The sequence below is a fragment of the Halichoeres trimaculatus genome, unplaced genomic scaffold (assembly GCF_033239565.1).
Source record: "Halichoeres trimaculatus isolate MK-OKI-2021-1 unplaced genomic scaffold, fHalTri1.1 fHalTri1_scaffold_23, whole genome shotgun sequence".
Lineage (NCBI taxonomy): Eukaryota > Metazoa > Chordata > Actinopteri > Labriformes > Labridae > Halichoeres > Halichoeres trimaculatus.
Window position 1 is genome coordinate 4,625,888 of NW_027437201.1, and position 12,579 is coordinate 4,638,466.

General features: G+C 40.4%; 1 protein-coding gene across 1 annotated transcript; it reads left to right on the forward strand.

The window, feature by feature from the left end:
* Window positions 1-235: 235 nt before the first annotated feature.
* Window positions 236-8,335, forward strand: scd (stearoyl-CoA desaturase (delta-9-desaturase)). Its single transcript, XM_074663955.1, has 6 exons — window positions 236-369; window positions 621-884; window positions 2,693-2,823; window positions 2,947-3,152; window positions 3,496-3,728; window positions 6,346-8,335. Exons 2-6 carry the CDS (start codon window positions 647-649, stop codon window positions 6,543-6,545), a joined length of 1,008 nt encoding a protein of 335 aa, XP_074520056.1. The 5' UTR covers window positions 236-369; window positions 621-646; the 3' UTR covers window positions 6,546-8,335.
* The last annotated feature ends 4,244 nt before the right edge of the window (window positions 8,336-12,579 follow it).

Consider the following 12,579-nt stretch of genomic DNA (forward strand, 5'->3'; position numbering starts at 1 on the left):
GAAATTTTTTACACCCTGGGACCTCGCATGCTGGATACGTTCCAACCCACGCCTGATGGGAAACACGCGAACGTTTAATTCAATGCAAGTCTAGACAGCAGCAGCTTCTCTCCGGGGGAGGTAAATATACATCTGGCAGAAGAATGAATAAAAGGTGAACAGCAGATGAAATGATAGCCAATCAGAATGCGAGCTTGAGGCGGCATCCGTGCGCTGATTGGTCAGATTCACCTCGAGCTCCGGCTCTTATTGATTCGTTCGCTGCAGATCTGACTATCACTCTCCCTTTCTGGGTTACTGTACTTTTTTGCAGCTTTATCTCCTTTTATCACGAAAAAACATCCTTTCTACCCTCCTGCTAGCCTTTTGGTGAGTTTTCTAGTTATCTTTTATCAGTGTTACAGGTGTAATTTGAGTGTTACGCAACCTACTAAATGTCGTGTGTCAGCTAGAAGTCAGCATCATCGTTACATGACCATTCTCTGCCTCACCAGCTAGCATAGCTTGTTAGCAGAGGAATTATTCACACACTCGCTTCGTGCAGGAGTTTTATCGCCTTTGTGGCTCTATTTCATCCCAGAACACCAACACGAAGGTTTTCTCTCTTGTTTGCCGCTTAGAGCATCACTAAACCGCTGGCGGCACCATGACGGAGGCGGAGGCGTTGGAGAAGAAGCAGCAGCAGCACAAGCCCAGCAACGGGAATGTTCCTCCGGAGGCTACCAGAGAAGATGTGTTTGATCACACATACAAGGAGAAAGAGGGCCCCAAACCTCCCAGGACCATCGTATGGAGAAATGTCATAATGATGACTCTTTTGCATATAGGTGCCATTTACGCCTTGTTCCTAATCCCCTCAGCATCGCATTTGACCTTGCTTTGGTGTGAGTATGAATCCTACCTGTTTGCATCAGTTCTGCAAAAGTATTGATGAAGATTGCTGCAGTCTGTATTAGTGGATTACATATAGTATTAACATAAATCACATCTGTTATGTGAGCAACCCAGCCCACTCACATGCATGATCCTGCCTAGTGTGCTGCATGTGCTGGGATTATATCATCAGCTGGGTATCATGTCCTAGCATGTACATTAAGTTATAAATTTCACAGTGCATGCTTTCCTTGAAAACTAAAAACACTTTTCAACCCCCATGGTATGTTTTAGATTAAGATGCAATTAAATTTTTCAGTTTGAAATCAGCAGGAATCACTTTAAAGCTGATCTACATGAGCCCAGTCTCATATATTTAATCACCAAATGGTTTCATCCATCCAGCTATGTAGTCGTTATCTGACATGACGTAATAATTACATTACCCAGAGTGTGTCACAATCCCATATAAGATATATTGCTTTGTGCATGGTCATTTAATCTCTTGTACAATAAATAGACTAAACCAGCTCAACTGACTGTAGCATTAAAGGGGACATATCATGCTGATCCCTGATGTAATACTTACATATAATATAATAAATTTGAAAACAAGACCTTTCACCCCCTGAATTTTCAAAAAAAGGAGATATTGTATTTTTTCTGATATCCTAGAACGAGATTTGATGCCTCTGAAAATAGGTCATTGCCGGTTGGCCGCGAGATTTTGACCTTTGTGACGACACAAGGATCCTTTATTTATATTGGAGTAGTCTGATCAAGCAGCTCCTCCTCTGTGATGTCAGTTAGTCACACAACCGCCACCGAGAGATACACCCACCAAGAGCCGAGTGACTGAGTGCTGGATACAGGGACTCTGCTCTACTTAGCAGCTCGGCTTTACATGGTGAATTAGCAGTTAAAACACTGTAGTTTTAGCAGATGTCATAATACTTGTGAGACTGTGATATTTGCATGCTTGTTCTGACATGCACTGTGAACCTGGACCATAATAATGCTGCGGTAATAACATAGTGAGGAACTGACGGTAGAGGCGATCTTTAGACTACACTTTCAGCATGATGGATAAAACAGACAGAGAAAAGTGAAGGAGCAGGATGGAGCTCTGTTAAAGAAATAGTTTATTGGTGAAGTCTGCCTATATTTCCACGTATAAACTATACATGTTAAAGTACCGGTTTGACTCACCACACTGAAGCGTCCTGAGGTGATCTGTGTCCAGGTGGATTTTCTTCCTCCTGAGCTGCAGAACCGTCCAGGTCTGACTCGGGGTCCAATACAAAAGGACGTATCCTACACTCTGCCATTTTATTAGTGCTATCAATGCCTTACGGTGAAGTTTTGGCAAACAGCAAACTCGCTCGGTCTGCTCCATCCAATGTGGCGATTTTGTAAATACTGCCATGCTGCAAAAACCGCCCCCTGGCTCTACCCCCTCCGCCCTCTGATAGAACTGACCAATCAGAGCACAAAGGGCTGTGACGTTGCGAGGTTACTGGACGTCATTCTCCAAACGGAGCGTTTCAACGAGATCTTCAGAATGGCCTAAAATGAGGATATTGAGAACGATATTGTGGAGCAATAAAGGAACTAAATGACTTGTACTGAGGGCAGAAATGCTTTACAGGCATCCTAGTCTGGCATAGTGAAAAGGAGAAACAAGCATGATATGTCCCCTTTAAAGGATTTCCAGCTAGCTGCAGAAAGATAGATCCAAAGTTACATTTAAATGTTTACTCCTGGTTTAAGTGAGGATTTTGTGACAGAAACTAATTTCTTGATGCATTTCTCTCCACAGCTGTCCTTTGTTTTTTGATAAGTGCTTTAGGAGTCACTGCAGGAGCTCATCGCCTGTGGAGTCACAGATCCTACAAGGCCACATTACCTCTAAAGATCTTTCTTGGTGTCGCTAACTCCATGGCATTTCAGGTGCACACACAAACACGCAAACACACACCACTGGCTGTGATAATAGCCGTTTTCATTCCCTGTCTAAGTACCACGGTGCAGCTACAACGTGTGTAATCTCCGCCTTGTGCTTAAACCCTGCAGAATGATATCTTTGAATGGGCTCGAGACCACAGGGTTCACCACAAATATTCAGAGACAGATGCCGATCCTCACAACGCCGTGCGGGGGTTCTTCTTCGCCCACATTGGCTGGCTGCTCGTGCGCAAACACCCTGATGTCATCGAGAAAGGGCGCAAGCTGGAACTCAGCGACCTGCTGAATGACAAAGTTGTGATGTTTCAAAGGAAGTGAGTGGTGGTTCACACTTTTAGAGCCAAACAACCCTGGAAAGGTGGAATCTTCATTAAAATATGTTTTTTGGCCTTTAACAGCTGGCATTAAGAAGTTTACATCCATACAAGCACAAAGCAAACAAGACCTACTTCAGTTTGCTGCAGAGTTGTTTCTGTACGAGGCGGTTGCATGAGTCATTCTGGTTAAACAAGCTGACAGTTACTTACATGACATGCCATCCATGCTGGTTCGTGTGTAAACGGTGTCATGTGAAGAGAAGTGAATAATCCAGACAATAAGGCCGTTTGTATTCCAGTGAGTAAACAACCCTGCTCTTCTCCTCTCCGCCCGCTTTAGGTACTACAGGCTGTCTGTGCTCCTCATGTGCTTCTTCATCCCCATGTTCGTGCCTTGGTACCTGTGGGGGGAGTCTCTGTGGGTGGCCTACTTCATCCCAGCTCTGCTGAGGTACACCTTGGTGCTGAATGCCACCTGGCTGGTGAACAGTGCAGCTCACATGTGGGGGAACCGACCTTATGACAAGAACATCAACCCCCGGGAGAACAAGTTTGTCACGTTCAGCGCTATAGGTACGGCACACTCTTAATCATGCTGAGATAACAGGATAATTACTGCAGGAACTTACACAAGACTCATCACTGATGTACTTTGCTAGAAGCTTGAGCACTAGAGCTCTTTGTGTGGCAGAAGAAGGTTAAAAAGCCCAAAATTGAAAATTGGGGTGCTGATCTAGTTGTCTTTTGGTAGCCTTGACAGGAGGACATACTTTCAATATGCAGGACTACTATCAGTTGATTAAACCAAAGAGTTTATCCTAAGCGTTTATTCTGATTTTGCAGGAAAAAATATGACAAAACACACCTGATCTACTGTTCCTTTAAGATTGAGGCACAAAGTTTCCCCATGTATGGTACGTTATTTGCCCGGTTGCCACTCACTCCTGTCTGGACTCAGACTGCAGTGGTGGTTGTGAAGTTAAAGATAACTTTATATTTCTTTCCAATATTTTTCTTAAAATATGATGTTGACTTACCTTGGAAGAGTTAGGTTGCTGTTGTGGTCTACTTCACAACTTCATACAAAGAAGAGACCTTTCTCAGTTGAGATGTGGCCTAGGAAAGGGTTAAAAAAATGTTAAACTTGTACCTTAGAAAAACTTCATGAAACTTCATAAAACTGACTTTCTGCAATGCAACTCAATGCGTGTCCAGGCAGGGAATGTCTCAGTGTATGCGAATGGCTATACGCACAGTGATTGGCCTATCATGACTTAGCCTCAGGTCAGTTCTTCCTCTTGCTGTTGTTTATTTTTATTCAAGTGCATTGGGTTCAGTCTTGTTGGACCAATGAGTGTCGTGTGATCCAATTCTTAATGCAGCACCAAAATCCACTAAAAGCCTGGATCTCTCAAAGCAACAATTCAGGTTTAATTTTCCATAAAAAAAACTCTTTGTAGACTCAATATGAGTTTTATTCACCTGAAAAGTCCACCAGTATTTCATTTGTTTTACTTGCTGATAAAATGTAAAAAAAAAAAAAAAAAAAAAAAAAAAAAAAAAAAAAAAAACCTGCCAGTAGGAGTTAGAAAAATGTACTTGTACTTGCTTTAATTATTTTTTGCTTTTTTCAGGCTATTTTGGTGTTATTTTTCTTTTATTGTCTTAAATAGACCTTTTTCTAGTCCTATAAGACATTTTTACTAGAAACTAGACATAAACCCTTTATCACCGACCTCTATAGTGCATTGTCAGAACTTAGATTCTGTGAGGTGTCTCAGACCTCAATACATGGCTCCAACTATGCAGTCCTTTAACTGACACCTCATTTGACTAACTGGCTTGATCTACGGCCATTAACATTCCTGAGAGTGGCATTGTGGGAACAGACACCAGCATAATCTTTTTAAAGTTTTGGTTCCATGCTGTCATCCTTCCATGTGTGCTACATATAAACAAGGGAGGACAAAAATGCTTAACCTCTGTGTTCTTACTTCAATACGTACATACTAGTTATATACACAATACGTTTGACCACTGAGGTTAAAAATTCAGAGTTACCTTTACAGAGAGACCAAGCTTTTATATGTACTCCCCTCCTGATTTCATTTGAGTATTTTTCACTTACTGGTGTTTTTGGCATGTAGAGGGGGACGGTTCAGGGGGTTAAGAAAGCATAAGCCAGCTTTCAGTCTTATCCCTCACTGACTTAGCCATAAAGTCTGACCAACCGCGCCATCGTTGGCCTTCTATAGTCAGCACATTTACATGCAGCTTCAGAAATTGGACTACGAGCTCAGTCAGTGCGAGATCAGACTATTAAAACACATGTAAACAGCTTAGTTAGACCAAAATTGGACAAAGCATAATTTAACCGACTCATGTAGATAATGCGATTGCTAACAGACTATGATTGGATTCATTACATCTTGATATGCCTCTGTTCAGCTGGAGGAGGACTATGATAAAAAGGATCGCTGCACTCATACAGCCTGTGGCTCCAACACAACAAACACCAAGGCACATACATAAATAAAAACATAAAGAGCTACAGCTGCATCCATCTCAGCGATTGAACTGAATCTAGTTCGACACGCCCGCAGCTTCGTTTCTCATACAAGAACACAGCCTTTTGAAGTGTTGTGAGACGTGCTCTGCCAGAAGTCTGATTTTCTTTTCTGCATGTGTACGTAGACAACGCAAGACCCCCTGCTGTTACTTTATGATCAAGCTATGACCTTAGTTTGACTGCTGCTAGCATGTAAACTCACTGAGTGACGTGGTTTATAGACAAGAATAGAGTTTTTAGTGTGTGCCCTTGCCAGCATCATTCCAAACTCGGGATATTGTATCACAAACATATCAGAGACTATAATGAATGAGAATATGTTTAGCTAACTTACATTTTCACCCAGTCACATTCATAGAAATGCAGCAGATCAATGCTGCAGATGTTTCTGAGCACCTGCGTTAACTAAAAGCCAGCTCATAGACGACGCAGTGGAAGCTTGTTTTTCTCCCATGGCATCACAGCAGAAGATCAACATCTGTTGAGTAGTTTTGAATGTTGATTAAAATTCTAGCTCAAAAAAAGATCATGAAGTCAAACCTAGCTGGTCTAAACGTCTGTTATCTGCCCGTCTCATGTTTCTGTCTTGATTTGCTGACGACTCTCTCTTGTGTCCGACAGGCGAGGGATTCCACAACTACCACCACTCCTTCCCCTATGACTATGCAACCAGCGAGTTTGGCTGCAAGTTGAACCTTACCACATGTTTCATCGACTTCATGTGCTTTCTGGGCCTCGCCACGGACCGCAAACGCGTGTCCCGCGAGGTCGTCCTGGCCCGAATACAGCGCACGGGAGACGGGAGCCACCGGAGTGGCTAAGATTGTTGAACTGTAGTTCGGCTTCAAGGAGGGAAAAAAAATAAAGAAGCTTCACAGTCCTTTGAACAGCTCTACATTCTTCATCCTCTGAGGAAACAAGTCAGCGTCATGAGGGCCTCGACCACATTTTGCTTGTTTTTGTGGTTTTTGTAGCTGTAACTAAACAAATTGTTCGAGATGGATAACGACCCAACACTTTTTTTTGCAATGCTCTTGGCTTGAGTTTCTCCTGTTCAGATGAGCCAGAGTGTTGCAAAGCTGTTTTAGTTTTGAAGTAGATCAGTTTTGAAAGTCTCTGCTGTCGCCATGTAGCCGACCATTTTTATGTAAGTATTACTGAATTATTAATCAAAGTAGATATCCGAGAAGTTTGAGTTACAAGGGAACGATTCTGATTGGAGACTGTTGCCTTTACTGCAGTTTACAGCAGGTTTTTACAGTTCTGAGAGAAATTTGGAGCAAAGAGAGAAATATTTGTTTAGTGACAGAAAATGTAGAGCGAGGGGACCCAGACCATCTTTTATCTATTTTGACAAAGTGATAAGACCAAAATGTGCGGCGTTAAAGCACGTACGTAGCTTTCTTTTGCAGGAAATCGAACCAAATGAAGGAACACACTTATGATTGAATCAAAAACTGCCATCTGAAGTGTGATTTTAACTTGAAACCACGTGATTTATTTCAGTTTTTGTGTTTTTATGACATCGTGCTAAGACCGTGCCAATCGTCGACATATTTACAACCATCTCCACGGAGCACACTCAGTCGATATTGCTTCTTCCGTTAGCACCATCGTGGAAGTTTTTTAACATTGTGCAATCAGTGGCTTTGCTTCCTCTTTCAGACCCTTTCTATCCTTTTTTCCCTCTGCCCGCCCTGTAACGTGCAGCAGCAGAGATCTGATTGGTGGACGTAGCAGCCTGTCATACGACAGTTCTGGCGTTACGAAAAAAACAACGCGCCGCTCATGCATGATGATATTCTGTCTTTAGGTGTCATAGTGAGGTGTTTCTTCGGTGATGGCGGTCTATTTTTGTGACGTGCTGTGGAACTGCTTTCTGAGGCGGGTCTGGTTTGATGTTCCAAAACGCTGATTGTCACTGCAAAAATTTCAGGTGCATCGATGTTTATGTTCAACTCTGGTGTGCCGAATGCCTATATGATCTTATTTATGTATTTATTTCTTTTTCGGACTAAAACCTGGACCTGATTTTCCCTTCCCTCAATATTTGGCCAACTGTCTCGTAACCAACTTAAAGCACCTGTTTGTTTTTGTCCCCAAGAGTCAGGAAACAACCAAATGCCTTATGACTTGCATCCATTCCTGATCTTCTACATGTCTTTTCAGCTAAGACGAAAAAAGGTTCAAGCACCATGAAACAAATCCGAACGATGTCCATGTTTACAGGCGGGTGGAACTTTAATTTGTAGCATGATAACATCCAAGTACTGTAAATACAAAACAGAGGAGAGCAGGTGTTGGTTTGAAACACGACTCCTGGTGCAAACGTTCAGTGAATTCACAAATCGAATGCCTGTTGGATGTGCCAACTAGTTTTCACCCCATCAGCAGCTCCTTAGGAGAAATCAAAGGTGCTGTCATGAGAGTCTTAAAGCACGAACCCAACGATATGTTTCTCAAGCCATGCAAACAACAAATCGACATTTTCCCAGCAGCAAACGGGGGGTCAAAAAAGGTTGTCACTCTGAATGAATATGTCAAATCTCAACTGTACTCTATTCTGAAATAAAATTCACAATATTTTCAATACACTCGTAATTCCATGAACACCTGTGTCTCTTCTTTGTGCTGTTTGTACTAACAGTGTATTCCAGGATTCAAGCAAGATGAGAAGCAACATGATTCTTCTTGTAGGATGCTGTGCAAATTTTAAAACGTCTGCCATCTGGACCTGGCTTTCAATTCAGAGTGCTTAGACTGTCAGGTCTGTCAGAAGTGATACAGATGATCCAGCTGCTCCTGGCAGGCCCAGTTAAGTCCGGACAGCAGCAGGAAGCATTTAATCTTCATCGTGTGAAGAATGAGGCCAGACGCTGTCAGAGCATCTGCTGTTGGGATGATGAACGGGGCTGAAGTCAGACTTTTATCGTGACAGTTGAGAAAAAGAGGCCTTCACTTTTAGGGATAAATTTATCTCCACATATAGTCAGGAGTTTTTGACTCAAAACATGGAGGAAGTGCTTATTGCTAAACAAAATTCAAGAAGTAGCCAAAAAAACAACTCCCATTGAGGAAAAGCCCAGTAACAGCAACAGGGGTGTATTTAGTGGTTTGGGGGCCCAAGGCAAACCCAGTCAATGGGGCCCTCCATGTCCTTGTAACTCATCTTCCTCAGAGCTAGACTGGCCTTCCCTGGGTCCACTGTCTCTTTCCCAGAATCAAGGCATTAGACAGTGCTAATCTTGTACATGGTAACTTAACGCAACTGAATGTATTTCCTCAAGTTCTGTACTTTAGTTTGATTTTGAAAAAAAGTGAATACATAATTCAGTCCACTTTGTCCTGGATTTGAAATCTTTTATGGTCAATTGACAGCTGATTTGTCCCACAGTGGGGAATTTACAGAGTAACAGTGACAAACAAGAAAGTATGAAGTGAAAAACATTACAATAGGTTAATATTGAAAAAAATAATTTAGTAAGGAAAAAATATGTAAATATCAAGCACAACATAAAACTGGAAAAAAAATCTACTGAATGAGGTGATATTTACAGTTCCTATACTTTTTGGTACTATTATTTTAAAGTTAATGTATTTTTATTTGACCCCCTGTCCAGTGAGTTATGTATCCAAAAAAGAGATTTTGTACAATGTTTATCACCAACTCAAAAAGTTTGATTTTAAGAAAATCATCCGATTTCTTGTGCTAGATAAAGTCCTTAAAATCCTAAAAGTCTGATATGTTTATCTCAGATCTCAGAGCAACATTATTTTTATCTCCGACTTTGTTGACAATAAGAAAAAAATGGGGGGGGGGGGGTGTCTTTTACCACTTTCTTCCTGAATCAAATTTTCCGATGTGTTGTAACATGGAATAGCCCATTGAATAAGAAGGGAGGGGGAGTACCCAAAACCAACATTAAAGGTTAAGCCTTTTGATGTATTTTGAAGCATGTGAAGTAAGATTTAGAAAAAAATAAATGCTTTCAATTGAAGAGAACTTCATAAATCAGTTTGTAAGGGATACTTTAGGGGCCCCTGGGAATCTTGGGGCCCCAGGCAACTGCCTGTGTTTGCCTAATTGTAGCTACGCCCCTGAACGCCAACGAACTAACATCTCTGTCAAGAGGCTGACCCACCATTGCAACTCCTGTACATCGCTGGGACACGTAAATGTAGAAGCTGTTCAGGAAGGAAGCACTGTTTACTCTGCAGGTACAGGTGTTAATGAGTGGACGTGATAGTTTTTTTTTTCAAAGCTCCTGTAAGAAGTTTTATATGGATTCCCATTTCTTCCCCAAAAATTAAATGGATAAATAAATAAATAAATAAAATGATGATAATGATGATTAAACTGATACAGATACATGTATATGACCTACAAAAGCAAATAAGAATTTCACAGACAGGAATATTAATATTGTTTTTAAGAATGCTTGTAGTAACAAGACAGTGCTCACACTCGTAAGGAGCATGCCTTTATGGGATGAGCAGCAGAGCTGACTATGTTTGATAAATATTCTCTCTAATGAAACAGACACCTTCACATCTCTGTGGCAGCACCTTGGAACAGCAGAAACTCAAAACAAGTCAACATCACAGCAGAATAAGCTGTTTAACCTCCATTCTTTATCATTTTGTTTAAAAGCAATATTTCTTTTATTTAATGAACAGACACTTTGCTTAAATATTCAGCATTTTTTGTATTTTTACACCTCAGGACTATAGTTTCACCTCAGTGAAAGATCTGGATCTGCCCCATCTGTTTCTGCAAGGATTTAGATAGCAATTAAGCAATGATTTAATTTATACTCATCAGGTGATTTTCTGCTCCCACTTTTGGTTTTCATCCTGTGAAGAAATAAAGAGTGAACGCCTCGTATGAGCTGCTGACAACATCCTGACTGTTCAACACTGCAGTTATTTCCAGCAGTCTGCAGCAGATGAGGAAATGTGTTAAATGGTTTACACAGGGTACGGTGGAATGTAGGACCAGTGTGCTGACAACACACCAGTTCATCTGAATTAGATCAGACTTCTTCAGGTTAGAGAGTGCAGCATCTGTGGTCTGTTCTTTTACCGGCAGAAAGTTGGTGTTACTGAGACAAGTTCTGAAAAACTACTGAATAAAACATTTAGCTCAAAGTTTAACCTTTGAATGCTGACGGCTTTGATTTTTAAAAGTTTAACATTTTTTCCTCATAAACCTCCCTAAGCTGAAGTAAAGGTATTGTTACGATAATTTAAAACTAATTTGTTACATTTTTTTTGTCACAATTGATGTTAATGTAACAGAGGGAGAAGTTATCATCCTTAGCTTGACTTTTAAGCATTCTAAGCAAATCGTTAGTACTGAACTTTTGGTCCCACTGGCAACGTTGTTGATGCACTTTTCTTCAACCTCTGGAATCTTGTAAAGTGTTGGTTTGACTTTGGCCTGCGAATTCAAATTTCACAATGAAAGAATATGAAAAAAATAAATATCTTTACCACAATAAAAATACTAATACTATTAATAATAGCAAAAATAATAAGAATAAAAAATGATGACAATATATGAATTAATAATAAAATTACATATTACAAGAAAAACTTTACAAGGAAAAAAAACATGTGCCACACACATGTGCCAGGGAGGTTTAAGGAGTGAAGTTCATGCACTTATTGTGAAGAGAAAAAATTGGGATCATACAAGTAAAAATGTTGGAACAGCTTGTAGCAAACTAACTACATACATTATGCTCAGAGGTGTGTGGCAAATTTAATTCTCTTCTAAAAATAAACATAGTGCTGTGTAAAACATTTAAAAAATAGACCTAGGGGATTAAAAGGATAAAAAAAAAGGTTTAAAAAAAAGAAGAAAAAAAGAAAAGAAAAGAAATATTAAAACACCAAGATGTTGAAACAGAAAAATGTAACTTTTATTTAAAAAAAAAAAAAAAAAAAAAAAAAAAAAAAAAAAAAAAAAAAACATTCACTTCTGATGCAGGTTGTCACAGGAACATGTTGAACATTGGTTGCATTGTCTCTTTTTTTTCACTCTTGTCTCTCCTTTAAAGACAGGGTGATCAGTCCTGGATGTTGTTTGTCATATTTTTGTGTCATGATGCCACAAATGTTTTCAATATTTCGAAAGTCGTGTCTGCAGGTTGGCCACCCTAGCACCTGGACTCTTCAACTACAGAGCCAACATGATGTAATATGTCTATGGTAGCATATGTTGCTCCAAAGTGTGTTTGTAAACCAGCTGTGTCACGCATCCCAGATCCATCAGGGATCTTATAGACTTGTTACTAACCCTTAGCAAATTAAAGTCATTCCCTAGGAGTTGTTCCTTTGTTCCTCTGAGTGTTTTTCCATTAGTTTCACTGAGCTTATTCAGTGTTTTGTTGCCCCTGTGCTAATTGGTTTCAAACACGGCATCAAATTGAAAATGAGCTCAAATTTACCATAACAGCGAAATATTTCAGTTGTTTTACACAGTAGCTATATGGTTTCAACTGACTTTGCACTTCTGATTGAAAACTAAGCTTTAAAAGATTTGCAAAACATCAAACTCTGTTTTAAACATCAAAAGAGGCCAAGACAGAAAATAAAAACAGGACAGGATAAGAAGAGAGGAAGAAGAAGAGTATTCATATAAATGTAGAGGAGAAAATCCGCTCGGAGCACTCGTGTAGGCTTCTCTTGAGTAAATGTTTGTGGATGTGGGACTCATCTCAAAGCTGAGTCAGCTCTTGTCCCAAGAACAGCGTGACTCAGGGCGCAGCAGCGGTGTTATGATCATAAACACATCACCCCAGACCGACTGACTGACTGACCGGGGTTACTACAGTTCAAACAACCCCAAAA

Excerpts from the sequence above, each read along its gene's own strand:
- scd (XM_074663955.1), top strand. The coding sequence starts at position 647 with ATGACGGAGGCGGAGGCGTTGGAGAAGAAGCAGCAGCAGCACAAGCCC. Across the intron at positions 885-2,692 it reads GCATTTGACCTTGCTTTGGT|CTGTCCTTTGTTTTTTGATA; the intron begins GTGAGTATGAAT and ends TTCTCTCCACAG. Across the intron at positions 3,729-6,345 it reads TGTCACGTTCAGCGCTATAG|GCGAGGGATTCCACAACTAC; the intron begins GTACGGCACACT and ends TGTGTCCGACAG.